Source organism: Chroicocephalus ridibundus, chromosome 1 (assembly GCF_963924245.1).
Source record: "Chroicocephalus ridibundus chromosome 1, bChrRid1.1, whole genome shotgun sequence".
In the NCBI taxonomy this organism is placed as follows: Eukaryota; Metazoa; Chordata; class Aves; order Charadriiformes; family Laridae; genus Chroicocephalus; species Chroicocephalus ridibundus.
In genome coordinates, this window is record NC_086284.1 from 205,457,621 (window position 1) to 205,485,284 (window position 27,664).

General features: G+C 38.3%; 1 protein-coding gene across 8 annotated transcripts in view; it reads left to right on the top strand.

Moving 5' to 3' along the window:
• Positions 1–27,093, top strand: part of ATXN7L1 (ataxin 7 like 1) — a 119,596-nt gene extending 92,503 nt beyond the window's left edge. For 7 of the 8 annotated variants that reach the window (XM_063323445.1, XM_063323451.1, XM_063323446.1 and 4 more), the window contains 8 exons: positions 1,512–1,795; positions 6,716–6,798; positions 7,660–7,916; positions 10,195–10,387; positions 12,846–12,967; positions 15,864–16,818; positions 21,021–21,095; positions 24,460–27,092. In XM_063323445.1, the coding sequence (XP_063179515.1) occupies positions 1,512–1,795; positions 6,716–6,798; positions 7,660–7,916; positions 10,195–10,387; positions 12,846–12,967; positions 15,864–16,818; positions 21,021–21,095; positions 24,460–24,501 (2,011 nt within the window). In that variant the 3' untranslated portion in view covers positions 24,502–27,092. Of the gene's footprint in view, positions 1–1,511; positions 1,796–6,715; positions 6,799–7,659; positions 7,917–10,194; positions 10,388–12,845; positions 12,968–15,863; positions 16,819–21,020; positions 21,096–24,004 lie in introns of all 8 variants that reach the window. The other variant, XM_063323444.1, reaches the window with a different exon arrangement.
• The last annotated feature ends 571 nt before the right edge of the window (positions 27,094–27,664 follow it).

A 27,664-nucleotide genomic window follows, 5' to 3' on the forward strand; every position in this document is an offset into this window, starting at 1 on the left:
GCTCTGCGCTGCCATGCAGAATCACTGCAGCGATGTGCAAGAAACCCCTTGTTCTTTGAGTACAGTTTGCTAGGGAGTAATTTCACGCTCCTTATCAATATGTTTCATTTTGCCTTTAAGCGTGTACATAAAATTAAATCTTTAAGATAATAATAGACTAAAGACTCACCAAGTTTTAAGTTTTTCTGTATGGGTCAGCCTCCTCGACTGACACCTTTATGCTGGGGATTAAAATTAGGGAGGTTAGCTTAGTTCTGTGCAATTCAGAAAGGAAAATACGGGAATACTGTTAAGGAGACCCTCATGCTTCTAGATGAGGAATTTATTTTACCTTTTAAACATCACCACTGCATTTGTATTTAGGAAAGCTTGTGTTTCTTCTGTTTGTTCACTGTGTAATGATAGTCTGAAAATTGTCATTTTTGCATGATCCATATGGGAATTTGCTTACAAGGAAGATAGTTGGCTATTTGGCTAAATCACCTGTTCAGGCAGTGTAGGAGAAGAATTGAATCAAGCGAGATGTTTTCATTTGTGGCCTCCAATGAAACCTGGGTTGAAAGCTTCGAGAATTTAGGGTTTTTTTTAATTAATATTTTTTTCTCTGGGTTTGTTTCAGTCAGGAGGAGTGTATAATGTATATATTAATTCGTAGTCACAAGACATCCAATTTTGGAGTTGTTGGGTAGGTAAAAAGCAGCTATCGTTGTTGGATATTTCCTCATGCAGATAGGAGCCAAAAAAGTTAAAATAACATTGGAATTGAAAATAACTTGTCTCAATCTTTTTTTGCTGCCAAATTGAGAAAGTAACATTAGTTAGTGTCACAAATACACTGTCGTGGTAGTTCAGTTAGGAAAAGTTAGTTATTGCAAACTGTATTCTGAAAAGGGCCGACTAAGCTAATAATTATATTGGGAATGTTTATTTTTAAGTTCCTAAGATTTTACTGAAAATACACTTTAATAATGCTCAATTCATCAAGGATTTTAATGCTTTTGAAGGGACCGCTGTTAAGATTTCTGTGCTTAAAATCTCTTTTCTCCTAGTTTCCAGAACTTGTATGTCATTCAGACGCATCTAAGCAGATGAATTATTTTTGTGTTTATTTCAAAATATTAATATTGTTAGCAAACTACTTCATTATCGGGGTGAGTTTAGTGCAGCATACACGTACCTGATATGTGCTTGTGTTAAAGGCTTGGGACCATATATGTAAGGGGGTATGTTTTGCTTAGTACCAAAAACTTATTTTGCTTATGAATAGTAGGGATTCAATCTTAAGAAAAAAAAACCACAAACATTGATTTTATAATTCTCTGCACTGCCAGGCTTGTAAACATTTGATTGAACAAAAATTGTTGGTAATGGTACTAAATACTTCATTTTAGCCTGGTCTAAGGATATTGTGTCACTTGCATCAAAATTTTTATATCTGTGGAAAGGGATTAAGTAACTGTTAATCTTTGGTACAGAAAATACAACTTGAAGATTTTTCTTTGGCTTTGCAGCGTTCCTGTTCCAGTAGTCAGTCTAGAGAAAATCCCTAACCTAGTGAAGGCAGATGGTGCCAATGTTAAAATGAATTCTGCAACCACTACCACCATCACCTCCTCCTCAGCCTCTTCATCCACCATACCTGCTCCAACCTTGGTTAAATCTGGTTTGACATCCAAGTCAGTGCCACCGTCACCAGAAAAGATTCTGAACGGCAAAGGAATTATAGCTCCATCAATAGACAAGAAACACCAAAATGGCACTAAAAGCAGTAACAAGCCTTACAAAAGACTTTCAGGTAAGTGATGTTGTAGTTCATCTTCTGAGATAGTCTGTCTGTCTTCATTAATATTTCTATAGCTCAGAAATAATGTACTAATAAAGTGCTGTCGCCTGGTTTGGTTTGATTTTTTTTGCTCTAAGATGCCAGTTTGCATATATGAATAAGAAAGCTTTCACACTCTTAGCATGTGTAAAATATTTTTAAAGTACACATTCTGTTTAGCTTGAAATTAGTGTTTAATGCATTTCTCAACTGGTCAACAGGCCAAATATAAATTTTTATGGAAGTAAATTCATTAAAACAGAAAGGCAGAAGGCTTTCTCAGGCCTTCTGTAATGTAACTTGGGTCTGATTACAACAAAAGAAAATGTGCCTTGGTTGGGTGACTTTAGTACAGTCATGGTCAAGTGGAACAGTTGAGGTTTAAGATATTGGATTATCCACCAAGTCATGAGTTTTTAAAGAATCTTCTTTCTTGGTTTTCAATACTAGAAAATTCTAAGGAGATATACTTAAAAGTCATAATTCCCCTCCACCCCTTTCCCCCTGTGTTTCACATATGAGCAAACATGTTTGTAGCGTGGGGATCTCAGTCTTTCTCAGGAAGACGGGACGGTGGGGTTGAGGGAGCGACGTTAACGAGGAGGTGCCCTGCGTGGCCTTAGGCAGGGCAATATTGAGGATGTAGGTCCCCGTGCAAATCTGCCACCAAAGCACAGAACGCCCCATCGCGGGAGGGCAGAGGCTCCCTTAGAAAGGTTGCCGTTCATTGGGAAGAAGAATTATTTTCCGTGGAGTTCCCCAGAGGTGACCCATACCGGTTGTTGGGCAGCGAGTAGAGAATTTGCCCCCCAAAAGCTGAAAACATATTTTTGTTCTGAATGAAAGGAAACAAAGTGTTTTGAGGGATTTTTTAGTTTTTAAACAAAAGTAACTGACTCAAGTTTACAGCTTCAGGCGCTGTGCAGGGTCTATTCATCAGCTGGCAGTACTTTGTGATTTGGTCAGGAACTTCTTGTGTGTACTGAAAGGCTAATTTTGCTAATGGCAGCATGATCCGCATTAGATCGTCAGCTTGGCAGAAAGTTAGTTCACATGATTTCTAAATGTGCACTAGTTATGAACCAAGTATAAGTTGTACAAGATAAATGCTTTCGTTTCCAGTTAATGAGTGTGCCCTAATTTTTGACTGAATATCAGGTTTATTTTTTTCATTTTCTCAAATTTGGCAGTTAGCCTACGGTACTGCTACCTTGGCTTGATTCCGGAGCAGCGCGAGGTGTTTGCTGGGGCTGTGTGGGGTATGGAACAACGCCATTGCCTTAAAGGATTCAGTACACTGATTGCTTTCTTAACTAGTGGCATATAAGAAAACAGAACCGTTGCTTATTGTAGTGTTCCACAAAACAAAAAAAAATACTAAGAGGAAGTAGCTGATTAGGCTTTTAAACCTTACATTTCACTTGCTAAGATTCAATTTGTTATTCTAATAAAAACGCTCTATATTTTGCAGTTAATTTAACATATTGGTTTCTTTTAAACCATTATTTCCTTTAATGGTTTAGATGCTTAATTTAGCTAATCAATTCTGAATTTCTACTTGGCAATTGAAAATGATACTTTTTTTAGATACTTGTTTTCCTCACATCGCCACATACCACCACAGGGCTGTAGGTGATACTTATACATTTTTTTATACGAGTGCTTGCTGAAAATTTTGTAAAGGAGAGTCATTTCTGTAGGGCCTTCCTTCAGCTTGCTTGTTTTTTCAGTGGAAGTGACTCCGTCGCTGTTCTGTCTCTAAGCTGTCACTCGCAGCGTCTTCTAGGATAGGGAACGTCTCACTGGTGGAAATTTCCAAACAGGCTGGGACTCTGCGCAGGACTGTTTGAGCGCTCCAATAGGCATTAGTTTACTTTTATATGGTTAACAAATCCACAGAAATTATAGTCTTTTTTTTTTTTTTAAAGCTCCTCTGTCATTATCAGATTTAGAATCTGTTCAGTCTTGCTTCTGCTGCCTCGTGTATTGATGCAGGAACACAGTAATTTAGCGATGATGCAAACAGGACAAGTCCTGAGAGCACCGTAGATGAATGGCCTGCAGATTGTCTGTCACTATGATGGATTCCTCTCCATTATTATACAGAACTGTGGAAGGCTGAGAAAAAGATGTTGGAAGGTCAATGAGGTGATTATTTTAGATATCCCATAAATTTAATTCATTTCACATTAAAAGAATGTGATGGTGGCTAGGGGATTTAGGTTTCCTTCAGTCTGCTGCTGTGGAACTGCACAGCTGTTAATTTTTGAAGCTCCTTAATAGGTCTGGCTGGTTTACATCTGTTTTCTTTCCTTTTTAGCAGCCTCCACTCTCTCTCATACCCTTTCCCTGACTGTGGCTGAAATTTGGGTTTTTTCTTTGCTGAGAGCTGGTGGTTGTTTGGGTGATGAATGAACCTGCCGTCTTTTCAGGAGTGCTGTCGTTGGTGAGAGAGAGGAAACAGCTCGTGGAACTACAAAAGACAGTGTGTAGCTGCCCAGCATAAGTGGATCAGTGTTCCCTAGTAGCAAACTGCAAAAAAACATACTTTTTTTTCTAAGTCTTCCTTAGTTGCGATTCTCTTTGGGGTGAAGCTAAAGAATGCAGATGCCCAATTCAAACCAAGCCTATCTGTTGTGTTGCAAACAGGAGTTTGAGAGAGTTCAGTTTTGACCCTTCCTCTTCTTTCAGTGAGGTTATAATGAACACCCTTTACTCTGTCCACCAAACGTGGAGTCCGTTCTGGAGAAACAGCCTTCCCAAGCTGTGCCTGTGCACTGCAGTCTAGGGCTTCTCAGGCTACACAGTTCTTGATACAGAGGCGGTCAGAAGCTGCATTTCATTACTGATAAGAAGGTGATAATCTTCATTTAATGTGTTGCCCAAACCACGCACGTCTGTAGCTGGCAATTAGATGCTCGTGACTGCTCTGGAACAGCCACAGGAGAAGTGCTTCCCTGGTTGTTTGGTATTTTCTGTTTCTCAGGGAAATCATGTTATTGTGTTGCTTGATAGACGGTGGAGCAAGTCCACTCTTCCCGACTATTAATTCACTACGTTGATTTTACCTCTGTGTGGTTTCCTAAAAACTGGCTTTGCTGTAATCAGTCCTGCAAGTCCCCACGTCTTGGTTGGGACACCGTTACTGACAAGTTGCAGTCTGGATGCTCCCAAAGGGAGCACTTTGCATTTTTTTTTGAAGTAGGTTTCCCTGTTGATCCAAAACAGTCCTCACCTGGTGACTTTCAGAACTCATTCCACAGCCTTATGATTACCCTAGGGATTTTTTTTATTTGAAGGCATATTTATAAGTCCATATAGTCTATTTAGTTTGATTTTTTTTTAATTTTTTTTTAATTTGTGTTAAAGGGTTTTAGATGAGGGATTCGGGAAACCGTGATGGGAACGTCATACACTCAAAAAACAGGAGTGATCAAATCCTTTAGCACATGAGCATGCATTTTCATCTATTAACTAGAAAAAAATGTTTATAATGGTCATACACAGATACTTTTCTGTTGTGCTGTGAAGGCCACAGAAACTACAATTACTTGTGGCAAATTTCAGTCCCTTTGTAGATTTCACCCAAAAAAATAGTTCTGACTATTTTTTCCAAGCTCACTTTTTGGGATGTCTCTGCTCGTAAGTTAATAACATAACCACTTATTTAATGTTTGCTTTATCACTTTTAAGTCCATATAGCAGAATACATAAAACTGCTAGTAATTGCGCTATCTGGACGATAATTGTCCTGTAATGTAGGCTACTTAGTCTCATGTTTCTTCTTCCAGCTGTTCTGCTTGCTGTGATGCTGTCACAACGTTGTAACATAGCTGTGAATTGCTGTCTTCATCTTAACTCTGATTTGTTTGTTTATGAAGAATTTTTGGATCCTCAGATAAAATGTTGTATTTGAGTATGGGATGTTTATTATATCTGAATGTAACACCACTGTATAGTTAAAATAGGCTTTAGCAAATGGTTTATATTCCACTATCAAACAAAAGCAATCCAGTCTGCCAATTAAAACATACGTCAAAGGTATATAAATATCATAGTAAATATTTTTTTGGCAGCATAAACTGAAAGGTATATGTCCTTAGTTTTGTCACAGCTCTGTAGTGCAAACCCTAAAATTATATTAACATAACCTAAAGGAGGTGATGCTATCTGTGGTATATAAATACTAAAATATTAATGAAAATGAAATATGCAAATACAGCATATTAAATATTAACGCACCTTTAACATTAATCTTGAGTAGACCTCATGTAAATGCCTTTTTTTCACAATGTCTGCAAACTTTAAACTCCATGCCTCCCTTCACTTAGGGGAATAAGAACTAACATAGATGTCACTTTCACACAGACCTAGGGGACAGATGTAGATAAATTTTGTTTTTAAAATGCCACTAGCAATCTTGCATTAACTTTTGAGACACGTGGGTGGTTTTTCAGAGTTTCTGAGTATGTCAAAGGAATGTCGTCAAAAGCACTTGTGGTATTTAGTCTGTATGTGTCTTAGCCAAACTCGAAGCCAGATTTGCACGTGCTGTATTTCGTGGCCCCGGAGGCAGTCGGTGTTAGAGAGGGAACGGAACTTGTGGGTATTTGGCTTGGTCCCGTGTTTGGGCCACTCTGCTGAGCCCAGCCCTGCAAGCAGACTTGCTTCTACAAAGTCTGTGACTGAAATCCTGCTCTAAATAGTTTGAAACGTGTAAGGACAAAAAATTGCACATGGCAGTATTATGGGGTGCTGGGGGTGGGATGGGTGGTTAAGGTTCAGCCTGGCTGAATTAAGTTCTATCAGGCAAAAATTATCACTACTCTGGTTAAAATTTCTGTAATAATCTATTTTTTTTTCTCCTTTTTCTACCCACCCCCCATCAAACAGAAAGAGAATTTGACCCAAATAAACACTGTGGAGTACTGGATCCTGAAACAAAGAAACCTTGCACAAGATCGCTCACCTGCAAGGTATTTTTCTTAGAAGATAAAATATCAGATGCTTTGTTATAGTTTAAATCCTACCACGGTAGTTTGAGAGGTCATACCTGCTCCTGTCTTACAGACAATGGGTATGGTATTCAGACGCTGTCTTCAGGTAATTCTTTTGAGTAATTCTGTTTCTTTGAATCAGAGCATCTGCATTATTCCACTGATATTTTTAAAAAGATTTTTTTTTTTTTTTGTCATTTTGTTATGCAAAAAGCATTGATGTTTCATGTAGAAGCACGGGCGTTAACTTTAAATGCTCCTTTTTTGGTCCATGTGTGCAACAATGCTGAAGTATAGTCAGTTTTTAGTAAAAAATTAACATGATTTTGGTATAAAAAATTACTTGGAGGCTGACCTTGTGATAGTAATAAGTCTCATGTCAAAAAGTAGCAGCAATGTAAGAGATTTTTAATGAACATTTGTATGTGTATGCGCTGCCTGTCAGTAGAGGTGATCATTTAAATTCACTTTAAAATGTATTCACATTTTTCAATCCAATGAAATCAATTTTTCATTGTAAGTTAAGAGCTACAATGATGTTACTTCTTAATATTTTAAAATTATTGGAATTATATTTTCTGTCTTGGAAAAGGTAAGTCAATAGACTCTATTATATGAAAATTGTTGCAAAAAGTAATTTTAGCCTTGATGTTGGCATTTCTTAAGAATGACTTCATAAATTATCAAAGATAATACGGAATAACAGCTTTATTTCCATAACTGTGGCTAAAGTTGTTTGAAGTAGATTTTATCTTGTAGAGTTGTGGTGTATCGGAAGTATAGGGGACTCATAAACAATGTCATGCACACACAAATGCTTTTTAACCACCCTATTTTTAGACTCATTCACTTAATCATCGACGAGCAGTTCCAGGCCGTAAAAAACAGTTTGACATCCTTCTAGCTGAACACAAAGCTCGATCCAGGGAAAAAGAAGTTGCAAAAGACAAAGAGCATCCACCATCTGCAAGGGAAAGCTATCAGAGCCAGCCCGCACCAGCACAAGACTCTCTGTCAGGATCCTCAGTGAACTCTGGGCAAGAATCTAAAGTAACATCTCCTGCAAAATCTAGACCACCAAATTCTGTACTTCCAAGGTAAGCAATTCTCCAGTCTGGAATGTCGTAGCCTTTCGCACAGCTTATTTTATAAGCATTTGGTGTTTCTTTAGGCTATTGCATTGTACAACGTATTAAGATAAGAGTTTCTCTTAGCACGTTTATATTAGCCTAAATCTGTCCATGGTAGCCTGTGATCTGATTGGGAATGGGGTGAGGAGTGGTGTCCACCCTCTGATCGGAATCTCAGACTAACTGTGTTTTTTTGCTAAAATGGTCGGTAATAATTAGGAACATTTACATTTGAGTCATTCTGACACTTCTGTGAATAAAAGTCTATTTACAAGAATCAGGGTAAGTACCGGTGGTGAAATTCTGCACGTGCGTACAATTTTTCTCTGCAAAAACTTCACGAATTACATTAATGGAATGTCTTGCAAAAAAAGCTGTAATTTAGTGTAAATGGCAATGGAAGTAGCTAGTTCTTAAAACAATTGATTTCAAACTATCGTAGCATGTCTGTCCTCATTTTGAAGATTTTTCTTGTTAAGGACAAAAGCAGTCTTCTGACAGACAAGGCAAACTTCTAAAGTCATCCCTTTAGTAAAACTAGTGTGATGTATTGGACCTACTGAATTCTACTTATCCTCTGGTAAAATTCCCCTGTATTTTGTGTCATTGGCTGGGGGGTTATTTTGGTACTAGTTTTGGCTGGAGTAGGTAGAGCTAAACTAGTTGGTTTTGTTCATATTCATTTTGTTTCATGTTTCTTTTCTTTGCAAAAGCCTTGGTCAGGATTGAGTGCCCATTTAGGCTTTTGTGCTAAGATAGTCCCTGTTTCAAAGAGATTGTTGTATTTGCTATCTCAAGTCTTACAGAGACAGCCATTTCCTATGTTTTCGGTGTGTTCATCAAGCCGTAATGAAATTTTATTCATACAGTGGCGGAGGTGGGTCTTACAGGGTTTGAGTGAAAGGACAATAAAAGAAAACCCGTAAATACATAGAGTTGTGAGAAGTCCGCATAATCCTTGTAAAAGGAGTGACCTTACAGAGTCCTTACATAGAGAGTAGCGCAGAGGGACAGGCAGACATTGGTTTTAGTGGCTGTCACAGTCAAAGAAACAAAACGGGAACGCTATTCAGTGAGAGTCAGCTGAAGAAATTGCAAAGGTAGTGGTACATGAGGAGGAGGATTTTAGCAGTCGTACGTTGTGTTTTTACAATCTACACTCGTGTTCCTGCTGCAGTACCTCTGTTCTGTCCTCCGTTCTGTTTTTGCGAGCAGCCGTGCCAGAGCAAAGCCTTGCTACCTCTCGGCGGGGAGCCAGCGAGCCTGCAGCTCTGCTGCTGGAAGGGGTTATGGGGGTGCTCCCTGCTCCGCTGGGGCAAAGCTTGCTGGCGTCACTGGCGGTGACTCGGCTTGACCTGCCCGACTTTTCCTGAAGGCTGAGGAGCACTCGCACAATCCACGCCTTGCAACAGCAGCTGCAGCAGGTATTTCTAGCTGATGGGCTTTGTTGAGCAATCCCCGTTCAGTTCAGAAGAGGGCACCTGTCCACAGTCTCAGTGACTACTGTGTCCTGACAGCAGAAATTCATGAGTTTGAAGATCTTCTTCAGAATTTGCTCAGTGTGGATGGCTGCTCCAACCAGAGAGGTCCACGTACATACTTGGTTGTACAGACTGTAATTGAGAATCCTTTTCCACCCCCACTTTTAACCTGATTTGTTTCCAAGCTACTTTTGAAAGGCAAGGCACCACCGCGCCCTGTGGTGCAAAGGCATTCCCGCTTTGTTTTACTGGATTTTTAGCAAAGGTAAAGAAAACCTACAATGCTGTAAGAGGTTCTCCCAGTTACTTCACTCACTAATCTACCTGTAGAAGATGTCAGCTAAACGCTCTCATGATATTTAGTACGCTAATTTCAGTGGGATTTTGGTATGAAATAAAATTTCATAACTGGACCCTTGGGTTTAATCAAGTAGCAGAGTAATAGTGCAACATAAGAAGATTTTACACATCTGATTTTTTTTTTGCATTTTTAATATACTTTGCCTCTTTCAAGATCTTAAACTCAACTTCGTGGCAAATTTAAAATTTCAGGCAATACAAAGGTGCTTCTGCTAACATTAACTTGGTAAGAACCTGTGATATATGTCTGACAAGACCAAATGTCAGGTATTCTGTTATCTTTTACTGTCCTATCTTTTACTATGTGATCATTTCTGGTATAATTGACTTTGGCGCTTGACTCCTGCAGGTGGGTTTGCAGAGCCTTTGAACACTGATGATTTAAATGTGTATTCTCCTCCTAGACCATCATCTGCAAATAGCATAAACAGCAACAGTTCTTCAAACCACAGTGGGTATGTACCAGAACTGCCACTGCCTTCCATGGGAGGAGATTTAACGAGCAGATTGTCCAGTGATGAAGGAGAAGCGGATGGAGCTGAAGAATCTGAGAAATTAGACTGTCATTTTTCTGGACACCATCCCAGACCTCTTGGGGTATGTGTCTGTCTCTGGCATGCCTTGCCGTTATTCTTACGTAATTGGAGAGGGGAGAAGAAAGAAGTAATTTAGTAAAAATGTGAGGAATGGGGACCTTATGTTCTGAAAACCATATTCTAAAGACAACAAATGCACTTGACAGAAAATGGTATGGATCGGTTAAGGTAGGAGGAGAAGACTGGTCAGTGCATGCGACAAACATTGCTAGGTTGCAGGACAGGATGAGCAGCATAAAACCAAAAGTTCTAGTTTTAGATTTTGCTCTCAGTAGACTACAACTCGTGTAATTCTGCTAAACTGAGAAAAGTTGCATGGTTTTAAATGTGATGTGAACAGATAATCTCTTTGTTGTCACAGTTTTTATGAAGCTGTACTTTGCAATTGGTTATAGTTCTGAAAATCATACGGCAGCAAAGGCTATTACAGTGCTTCATTGATTTTTGTGGTCTGGTGTGAAGCAGTGATTAAATATCATTTATGTGAGTGTATGTGGACCTAGAAACTATTCCTTCCTTCACCTGAAAATGGGAAGTCTAGAGCACGGCGTAGCCCATCTGCTCTGGTGGTGGCTCAAGTATGTGCTTCTCTGGCAGCTGTTTTTGTCTTTCTCCCGTGTTTGTGAGAAATTTCATTGTAAGTATTAAGAGCTGCCTTGTGGTGTTATCTCCGCAGTGTGAATTTGTTTACACTGTACAAACCACGAAGCAATGGGAGAACTCTTGAACTTCTAAGCAGTTGGTTCTCATCAAAATTGAGCCAAGGAATAAAATTAATGAAGGCTTCCCTTAAGTGTTTTCCATATGATATGCAGAATAAAACAAACACTGTGATAACTGTAGCATTGTCTGTATTCCCTAGAGCAAAGGAGAACTTGTTACTGTCAGACACCAGGAAAAAGTATGAGCTGAGCATAAAATGACTGTCAGATGAAATTCTGTATTTAGTTCTTACACAGACAGTAAGAATCGTTATAGTCCGTATAATACTACGATACGCAGTAACCTCCTGCTTCCTTGGTACTATTCTGCTTCATTTTTGCTGGCGGCTTCTTTATGAATTAAAAATTAAAGGCTCACTGCATGTGTGTCCACACAATTTAAAAAATAATTTAAGTGCAGCCAGTTCTTGTGTGGGCATCATCAGTGAGGCATGGCCGTCAATAGCCATTTTGGTTTAGGGTCCTGGTTCTGCTTCAAGGCAAATCCCACTGACTCATCTGTTCTTTGGAATCTTGGCGTCTCTCAACTGAAGCAGTTACTGACAGCACAAGTGTTCTTAGTGCATATCAAGGTGAAGTCAGAAAAGATGGTGTAAATCGCTTTCAGCACAGTTCATGCTAACTTGCTAAATTTCATATTGAGGCGGATCGTTTTCCGTACATAGTCCCTCTCAGCTAGGTGGTGGTAACAGATGGTAACGAGCCAGTAGCTTCTTAAACTACCTCTTAGTGGTAACTGATCTGTATCACTGGGAGGTGAGGCTAGTTGATCAACTTAGGTGGTGGTTTTAATTAACCTGTTTAACCTTGTTGTGAAACAGACTTAAGATAAACAGTTACAGTCACCACTCACTAGCCATTAAGCTGAAAAGTACTTTAAACTGATGCTTTTCTACTGCGTCAGTACCTTCTGCGCTCAGCCAGAATTTGTGTGACTTAGTCCCTGCATGATGGAGAGTTGTCTTGTTTTCTGAAGATGATTTACAATGGGTTTCTCTCCCACAAATAGGTGTTGCGGCAGTTCTCTACGTAATTTGAGATCAGTAAGACTGAACTGAAGAAAGGGTAGATTCCTGATCATGCCATTTCAGTGTAGTAGGACTTTGCAGGAAGTTCTCCAGAGGAAGCGGTGCAAATACTCCTGAACTCTGCCGAATTCTCAAAATATTTACTACTCCTCTAGATGATTTTCATACACTGTGAAGAGTGTGTCCGGTGTTCTGTTGTGGCGCAGGTGCCATGGATGATAATTTATTTTTTTACTGAAATGTCACTGATTTGTTTGGTTTTTTAAATAGATACTAAAGATGCTCCCATTGCACCTTTTTCCTCTTCAGTTATATGTTTATTCCTGTTACACAATTACAAGATTTAATGCACACGGAAGGGTGTAACTGTCATTCTGAGGCAGTAAGAGCATTATTAGCCAGAATTGCTTCCTGAGCAGTACCACAGCATTTATATGCTTTCCCTGTCACACATAGGTACCTGACAGTAAACTGACTTGTTAGTGAAGTATGAAATATACTTTACACTACGCTGAAACATTATGCATATATTTCATATATCATGCAAAAAGTATTTATGCTGCACACAGTAAAAAACACCTTTTTAAGGGTGTTTTATATGCATGGTACAAATTACAAAGGTGTTCCTTGATACGTAAATGAGAATTATTTTATAATGTAGAAATATTTATTTTTTTTATAAACAACATTGAAATATTTTTTCTTTCAGTTCTGTTCATATGGCAGTCGCTTAATGGGAAGAGGGTACTACGTCTTTGACAGAAGATGGGACCATTTTCGATTCGCACTAAACTCCATGGTAGAAAAACACTTGAACTCACAGATGTGGAAGTAAGTGGGATTTTTACACTTGGTGGGTAGTTAAACAGTTTTAATTCTGTAAAACTTCTAAATTAAACACTCCATGGGAACGATTTGTGAAATTACCTCTGTATTAAGTCATAGCAGTAATACGCATACACTTTTTCTCTTCACACCCATATCACCCATTCAGACTTTGTTCTGTAAGACTCGTGTTGTAAGATAAGGAGCTCAGTACACATTTGTCTGTGCGTAAGATGGAATATGATAGTCTTTTAGTCCACAGTGCCCTGACTGGCTTTGGGGTCTTAAAATTATGATTATTACTTATTATTGAAGCACCTCTATATCACACACACAAGTTACAAGCACTATAGACTTTGGCTAGTCAGATACATTAACATAGACTGCACTTATAAGAGAGATGCTAATTCTTTTGAAAAGAATAAATACTTGAAAAGCTCATATCGTATGCAGATAGGGTTGATTTTTTGGGGGTATTCTGCTACAGAACATGCGTTTTTCTTCCAATGTAATGACACTAAAGTGCAGTGTTTCGTGTCACTGTTTATTATCAGGACTGTGTTATATTCATTGGATACCAGCCATTAGATAAACAAGGTTTGATTTTTATTTAAATCTATTTTTGAAACACTAAAGCTTGGCTTGTCTGACTAACCCGGTAACTTGATGATAACAGTGCTACTGTGCTGGGAGACATAGTTTGGAAATGGTTGGGTTTGCCGTAAAAGGGCCAGTTCAGAGACAGATCACGCTTGGTCTCCAAAGGGTTCCTCTCTTCTACTTTGTAAATTTGGCTGTTAAGTACTGTCTGTCTCCTTCCACAAATAAAACTAATTTGGTTTCTTTAAATGCGAAGGTTAAGACTTTTTATCTATTGGCTTTGTTTGTCAGGAGAAAAGACACTTGGGCATCTGTGAAAATGTGTCGCTAGTGCCACTATTATCATGAAAAACCAAAAATAACCTCTATAGTAGTTATACGATACAAGAAATAAACAGGCCTCATCCTGCTCCCACTAAATCCAATTGTAAATGTTTTCCCAAATTCTAGCTGTTTATGTAATCTCTAATGTTTTAATGAATTCCACCCAGACTTTCTTTTCTGTGTAACACAGGAAGCTCACGGTGCTTAACCCCTGTTGTATTCTTCTATTGTCCTCAACCCTCCTCTGGGCTGATCTTTTCCTGCCTTCCCCAAGCAGGGCGATGCGTAACTGGTGCTAACGCAGCTCTGTAGCTGTGGCTAAAGGTACAGGGATGCAAGGCCGTAATTTGAGAACGATAATAACATTTAATAACATTAATAACATTTACAAAGCACCTTTTATCCCTACTTAAAGTACTTTACAAAGGTGGGTAAGAATTATTGGCCCTTCTTTAAAAGTAAACTGAAGAATGGATCTGATAAGCAGCTTTGTTCGCGAAGCAAGTCACAGGGGGTAGGACTTCCTTGTTTCTGGCAGCATGGACTGTATGTAATCCCTTACGTAATTGTGCCATAAATGGCGTTCTGGCTGACAGTCTCCATAGGAAGAATACCAGGAGAGAACACTTGTAATTAGGATTTGATTTATGATAAAACAGCACACCCAGTGCTGCTCTTTTATCATACTTCTTTGAGGGCAAGAGTAAGCCTTTAAAAACTGAAAAGGTGTCAGTAGTGAGGATAACAAGGGCAGAGTTATGGTGATATACAGGTTCTTAACAAAGAGAAATAGGATTAAACTGTGAATTAAATTTTAGTCTAAATAATGAGAAAATCTCACATGATAATTTTCCAAGAGACATTATAGAAGTCTGGTTCTTTGTTAGCGCTGGACAAGATAAAATAATAGAAGATGGTGACTGAATAGAAAGGAATTTGAATTCATTTTACTAATTTCACAGGTAATATTATTAAATTTTATTATCAGAATAGTATTCAAATAGTTATAAAGCTTATCAAGCATTGTTTAATATTTTGACAATTTTTCAACATCAGTGAAATTAATCAATAACTTAGCTAGTTAATCCTGTCTAACCAGCTCTCAGATGAGCTTCTGGGAATAGCACTACATTGGGAAAGGGATGAGCATTCCTCCTTTCCTCTTTAAGCTCGGTGATTAAGTGCTTCACAACCCCCCAGACTGGCTCCTTCACCACCCTCATCAAATGTAACCTGTGACTTTAGGCTGATACCGAAACTGTTCCACAACTTGAACTTTCAACCAAAACACGTGCAATGAGTGGACCACACCGACTATGTTTATAGATCCCGCCTTTGGGTGTTTTATTTGCATTTTTTAATTGTTTGGTAAAATAGGAGAGGAAAAAAGGAAATTAAATTTGTAATAAAGTGATTGAATTGTACATGGGGCACTTGTGCTGAAGTGGAGCTCAGTTCTGGTTTAACTGAGTTACACAGTTCAGGGCTCAGGTGCCATCACAGAATTTTATAGGGAAAATTACGCTGCGTAGTTCTTTACCTAATCATCTTCTGTTAGGTCTCCACTGCCTTCACAGATTTAATGTGCCTCACTTCAAAATTAATTTTTAGGAAAATATACTTCATCATCCAGCTTTCCCAAATCTCTACAATATTAAAACACATGTGGTTTGGGTTTTGTTGTTTGTGTAAAGTCCCAAAGAATCTCAAAATGGAATTGCAAGTTTAAAAAAGAAGAAAAAAAATCAGAAGTAAAAGCATTTTTAAGATTTTTGTTGAATGCAGAGCTGATTTTGAACTGTAAATATGAAAATATATGTGATTTGTAGAATAGGAATCAAAATTAGAATGAACTAGGTTTGCCTTTTTTAATAAGTTTGTCCTTCCAAGAAATCATTTCCTATCTGCATTGTTTGGATGGAGTTTTTTCGGTATTTGAAAGGTTCTTTTTTTTTTTTTTTCCCCTGTCTCTATTTAGGAAAATTCCTCCTGCGGCAGATAGTCCCATGCCTTCTCCAGCAGCACATGTCTCCACTCCTTTTCCAGCATCGGTCTTACAGCCTTTCAGCAACCCCAGTGCGGTGTATATTCCTTCAACACCTATCAGTTCAAGAATCACTTCTTCTTCTTACATAATGACATCAGCCATGTTATCAAATGCAGCCTTTGTGACAACGTCAGATACGAATTCCATTATGTCACACACTACAGCTTTTCCTCACGTGGCTGCAAGCTTAAGTATCATGGACTCAACTTTTAAGGCGCCATCAGCTGTGTCACCAGTGCCAGCAGTCATCCCTTCCCCATCCCACAAGCCATCCAAAACAAAAACCAGCAAATCCTCAAAAGTGAAAGACCTGTCATCTCGGAGTGATGAGTCTTCAAGTAATAAAAAGAAAAAGCCGCAGTCGTCGTCATCGTCGTCGTCATCATCCTCATTATCTTTGCAGACATCTTCCTCGTCTTCATTTTCAGGGTCCCACAAAAAGAACTGTGTCCTGAACCCCAGTTCAACGTTGAACTCCTATCAGGCTACATCTTCCTATAACAGTATGTCTGTGCACAATACAAATAACGGAACAAGCCCACTCAGTGCCAAATCGGAGCCCTCAGGACGGACTTCATTGTCAAGTAGTTCAACAGACTCAGTGAAACACATGAGCATGGTAGTAAGCAGTATTGACTCTTCTAATCTGTCTGTATCTTCTCTTGTGCACCACTCAGGGGACCACTCCCTGGGAGCACATAATGCAGTGTCTTCTCTACCCCTTTCTTTTGACAAATCAGAAGGAAAAAAACGTAAAAACTCTAGTTCTAGTAGCAAAGCCTGTAAAATCACTAAAATGCCTGGTATGAATAGTGTTCATAGAAAGAGCACTGCCAACCTTATTTCTGCGGTGCCAGATCCTACAAGCAGCTCCATCTCTCGGCAGGTAAGGGACTCTTCCAGTTATTTTTTTGCAGGTCATGTCTGACTGACTTGAAATATTTCATGCATTCTGAAAATAGTACGTTTGCCTCAGCTTGTTTTTCATCATACAACTTACTTTCCAGGTTAATACAGAAAGATATTTGTATTTGTTTTGTACCAATCATAGAAAGATGTTTTGAGAGTTTTTAAAATATATATATATCTACTTTCTTAAAATATTTTTATGAATTTTTTTATTCAATTAATAAAATAGGCATTTGTATCTCTGAAAGTAAAATTGAATGTCCACAATGGATAAATAATTTTTAGAAATTAATTTTTTATCTTAATTCTCATCTCTCTTAAATAAATTGTGTTATTAAAACAGGAAGATAAGAGTCAGCATTTCTGTTTGTTTCTTTTCCCAAACTTGTTGCTGATTCATTTCTTAATGTTACGCAAGTCTCCTAATTTCTCTTATGTAAAACGCTTACATCTGCCTTTGCCCTGGGGAGAGTCTGAGATGCCTGACCTCAGATGCTGTTTCCTGTTTGAAACTGAAAAAATTAAGAAATTAAAATCTTGACCAGATGACCTTCAGTGGACATTTGGTTATCTTTTTCAGCATGCGTGTGTTCAGAATGTTGAGGTCAGTGCAACAGATACAGTTACACACTCTTACTGCATTGTCACTGGCAACAGAGCTTTGACTTCTCTTTCAGTGATGCTATATAAGGTAAAAGTATATGTGAATTAAAATTTGGTGGAAAAACTGCCAATACGGTCTTTATAATGATCTACTGTGTCATTCTGATACCATGTCCAGTGCTGTGCAGTGCACGGAAAACAAAGCTTGGCCCTGGCATCTGGAAGACAAAAGCATAGAAATTAGAATACCTCAGAAAATCCAGAGAAGGTATCTTAGGAAAATTTTTTTCATTTGTGAAACTTCCATTTCCTGAGGATATTGCACATAAAATGGAGTCTGGAAATGAAGAGGGTAGGATCTTGGGCAAGGAAATCCATAGGTAATAGCAGACAGAAATGGGAGTGGAAGAAAGGAATAAATGAATTGTAAAACTGGTATAGCTGGCAGAATGACGGTCTCGAAGAATGGCTTAGCAGGTATATTTTCTCTTTCCTGCTTCCAGCAGAGGTGCAACTGAGATGACTTGTTTGGCTTTTAAAAACAGGTAGTGGCATTGTCTTTCTAGTTAAGCCTTTTAAATGTGTCCTGCAATCACAACTAATCTTTTAAGTCACTGAAGTCAGTGGAGAATGCTGTAGACTCTTCATTTTGTCACACATCTGATTTTTTAAATATGTGTGTGCCTAAAATGTTTAAATTGCCCCAAGATATACGATCTCAAATGGGAGCAAAGTAAGTACAAATTGTTACTTGGGTGCAAACATGGGTAGTAGGAAATGGATTGTATTGTCTTTTCGCAGTAGGTAGGCTGTATCTGTAGCTAGTGCAGTCTGAGGAAGTCACATAGATACACGCAGGAGGTTCCAAGTTCAAACTCTGACTCCCCTAATGATTAAATCTGTTCCTGTGGGCCATTCCTGCTCCAGTTTGTGATGTGTTTCAGCGTGTTGCATAGTAATGGAAGTAAATAAACTACGAAGAATCAATCAGAAGTCTTTTCTGAATATTTGTAAATACGTAATTCATGCTAATATTTTTTCCTTAAGTAAAAGGTTAAATATCTGTAATGAGTGTAATGGTATACAGATTTTTAAACATAATGGTTTTTTATACATGTACAGGTGCATACACGTATATACCTCTCCATGCAGATATGTGTGTGTGTATATGTTTAAAAATTGGTCACATGTTCCTCTTACACTGCTGGTCTTTGGAGCTACACTAGTAATCAAAAATAGGAGGTAGAGCGGAGTTGAGTGTGTTTCAGATGTCTGGCTGGCAGCTAATCGTCTTTGTGACAAGGATACTGAATTATATGCAACACAAAATAGACATTTCCTATTGGTTTTTTGTGCTATAAATAAATGAAATTTGTACCCACTTAAGCATATGGGTCAAATAATATTATGTACTATACATGTGAATATTAAAGCTCTGGTGAATACAATACTCAAAATCACTTTTAAGCTGTGCTGTTTTCACTTGCTGAGTAGGAAAGCGATCACAGTAAAAATTCCACCAAAAAAAAAACCAAAACCAGTATTACTTAAAATCTTGCTCCTGTTTCCTGATGTCACAGGGTAAATTAAATTAAGAGACTGACAGCACAGAAAAAAGATCAAGTGACTTGTGACAGGCTCAGGTATTTTTTTTTTTCTAATTTAATTCAAGTCTGGCCTGGATAGATAGTAACCGAAGGTGTTAAGCATTGGGTTTTGCAGTATACTTCATTTTAAAAGCGGGGGGGGAAAAGGGGTTTGAGTCTTGGCCTCACCCTAATCCTTTTGAAACAGTGTTTCCATCATTAAATACCCAACACAACTGGGAATATTTATTTCTTATTTTTGCTGAGTGCTGTAACTTTTCAGTCTGTCTGAATTCCCTGTCCGTCCTGGAGCGCTGCCCTTCCTGCTCTGAAGGAGGACAGGATGGGAAAGCAGCCCGAAGCTCGGCAGTGCTGCCAGCTGCGCTGCTCCTTGCTTTGTCTTATCCAGAGAGTCATCTCAGTCGTAGGAGCACTGAATGAATGAGAGCCTGAAGAAGTATTGTACTCCCTGTCATGGATTCTAGGATCTCAGCAAGTCCATTTCCTAGTGGCTATTTTTCCATTTAAAAGATGGACATGTATTTTATTGTGGAAGGCTTTTATGAATGGAGAAGAAAGGTTTGCAGGTGTGTCCCGATGTTCTAAATGGTTAGGAAAGATTTTACAAGGTTGTGTATTTTTGGTCAGGATTTGTGTATTGAAGAAAAGCATGTTACTAGAGAACAGCTGTGGCACGCAAAACAACAAGCTGAAGGGAACAGAATAAGACAGAGGCCTGCCCTTTTAATCTTTGTGCACCACGGGAGCTGCCTTCAGAATTAGCTGTAAATAAAAACCTGAAACATTTCTTCTGGACAGAATGTGAACAGAGAACAATGTTTTAAACAATCACTTTATGAGAGAGGGCAGATGTGGAGAGGGAGACAAAGGCTATTTTTCACTATGTATGTGAAATTGCAAAATAAAGGAGTGATGTTGCAGAAGGGAAGGAGAGAAGTGATGCTGGTGCAAACCCTGCTGGCCAATGCCACGGTCCCATCTATTCAGTAAGAAACTTGCAACTGCGTTTCTCACTGTTTAGAAGACAGGTCCTTGCTACCTCTCCATCAAATGAGTAAAGCTGATGTTACTTGATGTCCGTTGACCTTGTGAATGACTATTCAGACTCCAGTCATCTGCCATTTGTCGGCAGGTGTCTGTGGTTAATTTTTATCAGCCTTGTAACCCTGGAGGAACTACTCCTCTCGCTCAGCAACTGTCTCCCCTTTTGTATCACAACATAAACATCTACGCTATGTTTATGGGTCATTGTAGAAAAACCTAATACAGACGGCTCGTGCAGAGTGCTGTAATCTCTCAAGCACTGAAATATGCAGACTGAATATTGTAATATTTTAACGAAGTACTTTTAAAATGTATGTATGTGTGCTATTGATTTGCGCTTATTCCCAAAGAAATTCTCTGATGCAGTAAACTGATATAATGGCAAATTTAAACCTCTGGAGTTTGATTCTTCTAGTTAATATTTGCTTTATTGAGCAACAATAAATGAAGACTCTATATGGAAGAAAATGGAATAACGTAGGGCATGCTGTGGTGCTTGGCCACTTGCTTTAAACTCCCCAGGAGTGGGGAGGGTCCCCTGGGGGGGAGTCTGTGACCCTGAGCCCTCCGTGCTCTCTCAGTTGCTGACCAGCTGCTCTAAGTGTCTCCAGTAACTAAAGAAACTCGTGTTTCGGTCTAGAGACGTAGGGGTTTACAGTATATATTCCCTCGGTAACTGTTTCTTATGGTTTTTTTCTGACCTGTAATAGTATTTATGTGCCTTTTAAGAGTTTATTTGAAGTATACAGGCTCTGAGAGATAATTATGATTCTATCTGAAGTGTATCTTTTGCAATAGCAAAATACCTGTGTTCCAAATGCAAAGCAATTAGTGCCACTTTACACAGGAAAGGGAAGGCCATTACCAGCATCTGCATTCAACTGACAAATACGCCTCTCAATACTGCTCAATTAATGTCTTTCAGATTGGAAAAAATAGCAGTGTAGCTTTGTCACAGTCCAGTCCTTCGAGTACATCAAACCCAGTACACAACAGACAAGTAAGTTGCTTTTAAAAAAAGTGTATTTAAGTAGTCTGTAAGTGGTTTTGAAATATTTTATACTGTAAAACCTTAAAATACTATTTCTTTATGAATACAGTTCTTTATAGAAGCTGTCTTTTGGTAAACTAATATTACATTTCTCCTCTCACTTAATTTTTTTTTCCCCAGCTATTTTCCCCTCCGAGATTTATGAATAACAATTTTTGTGCTTGTTTTTCACCATTTTTCACCACCTGTAATAGGCCTCAGTTAGGCTTCTACGCTGCTCGCTGGTTGTTGCTTTGGTGATGCAAACTCAGCAGCAGCAGCAGAAACTGTCTGCGCTGGATCCAGCTGCACTGATCTGGTTTTTCTGTCCAGTTTCCTCTGCTGAGCGCGAGATGGCACAACAGAGTCCCCAAACTGGCATGGAAGGGACAGCGTTTAAAAATAGGCCAGAAGTGAAAGCAGCAAAGGGAGGACAGAAACAGCACAGAGAAGACAGGGCACTTGACTATTCAGAGAAACTAATCTGAAAGCATAACTAAACTAAGCATAATCTGAGTTCTTCGTAGACTGTGAGAAATCCTTAGCGTTCCCGTCATACCTGTTTATCACACAGACTGCTAGTCAGGCAATTATAATTTCTGTAATTCAGCTTTTCTGTGAGAACGGGTGCTTGACCTGTGATCCACCCCTCATCTGTCTGCCAGGCTGATAGACTCGTTTATTTTTTTTAATACGGCCCCTACTGTTTGACTCTCCAAGTTGAGTAGTCCATCAAGAATCCATCATCGAGATCCTTGGCATGAAAAGGTTTCCCACCTCAGCACGGTGTAGTCACAAGTGAACAAAAATTCCAGGGGATTTCTCTGTACAACCAGTCAGTATTTTAGAATTCTGTTACATATTCTGGCTAAATTATACAGGAGTAGTTATTCCAAATGGCTGTGCTGCTTAGTCTCTGCTGTGTAGACACAGCAAAAGAATAGTAATGATTGTAGTAATGATAACCCATAACTGTATCCTCATTAAAAATGTTCCGAATCATTTTGATCATCTTGAGATGCACTGCCAAACAGTAACTTATTTTTCTTTCTCTTGGTGCTGACTGCTAAGCAGTCTTATGTATGGAAGAGCTACTCTGAAGGGAAAAAAGTGGAAAGTTCCTTTATACTTCCAGGGAGTGGTGTTTTCCTGTGTTGAGACGCTGTCATCCAACTGCCAGTAACAAACATGGGATAAAGCTGTTCTGAAGTGCAAAACTGTTTTTGCTTTAACCTCCTGCTCCTGCGTTAGTATAAAATACACACTACCCGAGGAGCAGAGCTTGTTGGGATCTGTTGCCTAGATCCCATGGGGAAAACCTACCAGAACAAAACATTAATTTTGTGGCAGCCTTATGTAAACAGAGGCTATTGCTGATCTTTTCAGCTGCCTGTTTCCATAACTTTATAAAAAATAGAAGTGTTTGCTTGTTTTAAGCCCCACAAGCCCTTTATAGTTAAAAATATGTTTCTGTCAGTTTGGTAAGTTTCTGTCAGTTGACTATGGAGCTCAGAATACAAATACAAATACAAAAGAAAATCAAGATGTATTAAGTTTTATTAAACTTTTTTTTTTTAAACTCATACCACAGGATTTTAGTATTTGGAACCACGAATAATGATTACCTACCTAAGAAATGCTTGTCACTGTCAAAATAAATCTGAGCTCCTTTGTTGACAGTTTTCCTCTGCAATCTAGCAACTGTAGTCTCTGAAGAAAATTTTAGTCTTAAACTGTGCTATAATATTTCTTTATAAAGGTGTTAGTAATTGGGTAACAATAAGTGGATCTGCAAGTATATGCTGTGTCAGTAAAGGTATTACTGGGGGAACCTGAGCTCTCTTGTTTTTAACCTTAGTGGTGTTATAACCATGATAATGAGAGAGTCCAAGTGAAGCAGGGTCTGTAGGCAGAGACAATCTCTGCTATACACTAGGGTTTATAGTTGGAAAAAACAGGCAAGTTTTCACAAATACAAGTCAGAACAACAGACTTCCAGCAACGCGGTTTGAAGTGCAGCTGTCAAGGTACCTGTGAGTATAGAGCAGTTACTCTGGGCTGGCTGCCTCCGCTGTGCTACCTGCTCAGGCAGCCCATCGGGGTCGCCTGCTGGTGCAGAGGGGAGTTAGAAGGGAGGAGATTGTTGTTTCTCAGGAGAAGGGAGAGGGTTCCTTTACTCAACACGGGGTGAGTAACTGGGTGAGGATAAGGCACTCGGGAAATTGCGGCAGACTGTAAAACCAGTCTCGTTTGAACCTGTGATTGGCTGCCTGCTGTCCTGGTGACAAAGCTATAGCTTCCCTGCTCGCTTTCCAAAGGTGTCCGGTCAGAGCCGAGAGGACATGCGGCAGTGCTGTGAAAGTCACCTGCCACCCATAACTGGGCTTTTCTCATTATTGAGTTGTGAGATACAGGTGCCCCATAGTTGTTTTGATTTCACACAAGTAGTTTCTTTTGGTTAGTTGCTACATTTGTTGAAGTACACTGTACTCTTGGGTACTCCTGTGGGGGACCGGTGGCTGCAAGGATAACTGTTGTGGGCCTGTCTCCTCTCTCCCCTCGCATTAAATTCAAGATAAACTCAGATTAACTGTTCTCAATTCATGTTTAATTTGAATGTTGCTGCATCTATTTCAGACCTGAACAGGGGCTTGTATACAGAAAAACGTGCCTGTTTTTCCAAGTACTGTTGCTTTAATAAAAAAATACTACTTTTCCCTACATGACCTACTTGTTTTTTAACAAACATTAATGAAATGGTAGTTCTATAGTCAACGTATTTGTACCTGTTAATACAAATTATGTATTAAAAGCTTGTTTTCTCCAGATTTTATCCTTGTTCTAGGTTTATAACTAACCAAGTGTTTTTGTCTTCATAGTGCTTTTAGGTGCCTGAATGTGTTAACACTTCAAGACCTCAGTATGCGGTGGTTTTTAAATACTGAGTAAACTAGATCATTTTATTAAGGGAAGGTGACAACGTGTATGCTGTGTGGGGATTCCTTGTGCATGAAAACATGCTGTGTAGAGGAAAAGATTCTTCAGAGTTGTCGTCTAATTGCTGCTCTTTATTTGTAATGATACACCAAGCTAATGAACATGAGATTCGCCAAAGCTTACTAAAATCAGACAGTCCCAAAAGGAAATACGCTGTTTATTCAAAGCAGTTCATTTTCTTAAAGGTCTAATGCAATCAGTAAACAGGGACGGAATTTAGTTCAGGCACTTGAAATAAATTCCTGCTTTGAGTTCTGTCAGATGCAGATGTTATTAAAGTATTATATACTGAAAGACATTTTGTGATTTTTGAACCTGGCTCTGGTTTCTCTTTTAGAAGACATCAAACCGGACTGGTAGAATAAGGACTCTTCCATAACAAGGAAAAGGAACCAGCCTATAATCTCTAGGTCTCAGCAGCCCTACTCCACAGGGTTTTTATTTTCTATGTCCTGCAGATGGATTTAACCTTTTATGAATTTGTGGTTTTAAAGAGAATTAAATTTACAGAAAACTGTAATAGCGATTTGTTTAGTTTTTCACTTGTATTTGCCACTGATCTGTGCGTTCTGCTTGGTTATGTTTCATGCCTTTTAAAGCTGTTAGCGTTGCAATGCTCCCTTTGTTTCCTTACCAGAACACAGCGGACATTCCAAAAAAAAAAATCCAAATCATGATTTGAATTTATTTAAAGGATCTCCAAATTTTTTCATTAACTAAAAATTACAGTAATTCTGTATTTAAGCTTGTCCTATGGATAAAAATTGAGTGCATTTCTTAGTAATTTGCAAACAGCTGGGGCACTGCAACTTTAGGGACTAATCCTGACTGGTGCTCTGTACCTACAGCATTTAATAATTTCAGTGGGAATTCTGAGTGTTCAGCCTCTTCCAGGATCAGGCTCTTAAGGAATCTATGCTTCAATCAATGCATAGAGGATTTCTGCACCAAACTGTAATTAATGTTATCAGGGCTCACCGTGTAAAATCCCCGTATCTTGGTGGGTTTCCAGACACTTAAGATCCCAGCACTTGATAACTTCAGTAAACAGTTTGGGTTTGCAAGGGCAGGAGTTGAGCAGATTGGCTTGCATTAATAGAATTGCACTGACAGTGTTTCTTATAGGATTACTGAATAATTTTTTAATAAAATATAGATTTTATAATCAGGAAGCCAATACTAGGTACTGGAACAATAGTACAGAGGAGTTAATTTTTATTTCTACAGTGTTAAAAGTGCACTTATATGCTGGTTTATTTACATCTTGGGGAAAGGCGAGAGACTGCAAATAGGGAGATTATTACTACTTTCTTTTTTAAAAAAAGAAGGCTTAAGGCAAATTTTAAGACTAAAAATGTTTAAGCAATTATAAACAAGGCTAGACCCTTTGAAAAAAGTTTAGAAATATTCTTAAAATAAATTTTTATAGTGTTAATTTTGTAATAATTTATGTTTTGCTATACTTCAGAGCTAACTGACCGGTATAGTTTCAGAAACAGTATGAAACTTAGGAAAGTTTAAGCAATGTTTATATTTTTAAAATGTTCTTTGAATTATGTTTTTATTGTACATTTCTTCAGACTGAAAAATGTGTACATATCTTTGTTATTTTTGCACAATTTTTGTCTTGTTCAGTTTTAGGAGCAGTACTATGTTGATTTTTTTAATTTATTTTGAGTTATAAAACTGCAGGAGTTTAAAAATCTCAGTAACAAAGTCATCCTCTGTAATCAATGAACTGCTATTTCTAGTTGTTGAGGGAAAACAGTGGTTGTGAGATTCAGTGGTTGCTTCTGAGACATAATGCTTATCAACGACTGAAGGAGCAATTTTGTAGTTTTAGGAAGCTTTAGCTCTTTCCATGCATCTTTTAATTGGAAAGCTGGAATATGGAGCCTGTCCTTTGAATGCTGCTTAAATTTTTTTTCAACTGGCTTACACCTGACAGCATTTCAGGAAAGTTAAGCACCAAGTAAAATCCCACAGTGTTCTTTCATCATCAAAGAATCATTATTTAATTATATGTATCAAAAATTTCAGCCTGAAAAGTTAAATGGAAGTAAATATTTGAAAAAAATGGATACAAACTGGACCAGCCTATAATGCATTATTAGTGTAGCATTCACTCAGTAGTTCTTTTTCCTCCCCATTTGCCTGAAAATCTTGTGATTTGTTTCCAGCAATAGAGGCTCAGAAGCTTTGGTTGTTACACATACGCAATGCATAGGCCCGTCAGCCATAAAAAGCGACTTGGATAACTTGTATGCCTTCTTTTGTATTGATGTAACAATTGTAAATAGTGCTGATCGACCTTTGTAGAGAATAGTTTATACAGCATATTCTATTATTGCTGATTCTCAGTGAACTATTGTTTTAAAAAAAGAAGAAAAAAAGAAATTTTTCTATTTACACCTTATATTTTGTTATGCTGTTGACCCATGGCACTTTAACAAAACTCTGTGGGTTTTGCATAGCTGGTCAGTCATGGGATATATTAAATAACTGTTGTTGCACAGAAATGAATTTGCACCTGCTATATTGTGCTTTCCTACTACAGATTTTAGAACCTTTTCCAGAAGACTTTTGAAGAAAGCATGTCCAATCATTCTAAGAAAAAAAAATGCCATACTTGTACAGCCAATTTCTTTTCTACAATCCATATTTTGTAACACTAAGTATTTTCATTCTTTGTCCTGCACCTTTATGTATTAGCAGTATCAAATAGAATCCATTCCATGCTTGTGATAATTGTAAGCAGAATAAATGTCTAAAGTAGGTGTAAATAGTAAATTCTATGGCTTACAGTTTAAAAAAGGAAAAACAGAACAAACATGTATCTGATTGATACTGCCATGGTTCAACACCGGGCCTGGAGATATTCTCTAGTGAGCGATTGTATTTTTTGTTTTTTGCTTTATTATTATTTTTTTTTTGTAACATGGCTTTGTAAATAAAATAATTTATATGTTTGTAAGAAACAGACGGGTTTTGTCATTATTTATCTCTGCAAAGCAAAAATGGTACGTATTGCAAGACTGCCCTTTTTCTTGCCAGAGGCTGAAATAGACGGTGCCGATAGCCAGCACTGAGAATTCAACGGGTAGTTCAAAAGATCTGCCCAGCTCGCTGTACAGGGCTGAATTGCTCTGGGATTATTTTTGGCATTCAGGTCTGAAATATTTCTGTATTTACATGCCAGGACATGTGTGACAATCAGCTACTGAGGTTTTTGCATTGATAAATCATTTTTAAATTCCTTTGCTTGGGTGAATGCATTTTCTCATTCCTTATCAGTGGAAGAATTAACTTTCCTTGAGCTGTTAGATTTAGGAATTCTCACTTCAATGGGCAATACAAATTTATAACCAGTCTTTTTATCAATGTTAATACTAAGAATGCAACTTTTATCTAGGCGTTAAGATTCTTGTTCTGTGTAAAGCCTGTTCCAATTACAAATCAAATGAGTCTTAAATTGTTCAGTGGCTTGTCAGCTCTGCAGAGAGGATTGCAGTTTTTTCTCTCACAGCAAACCTCTTCTGCAA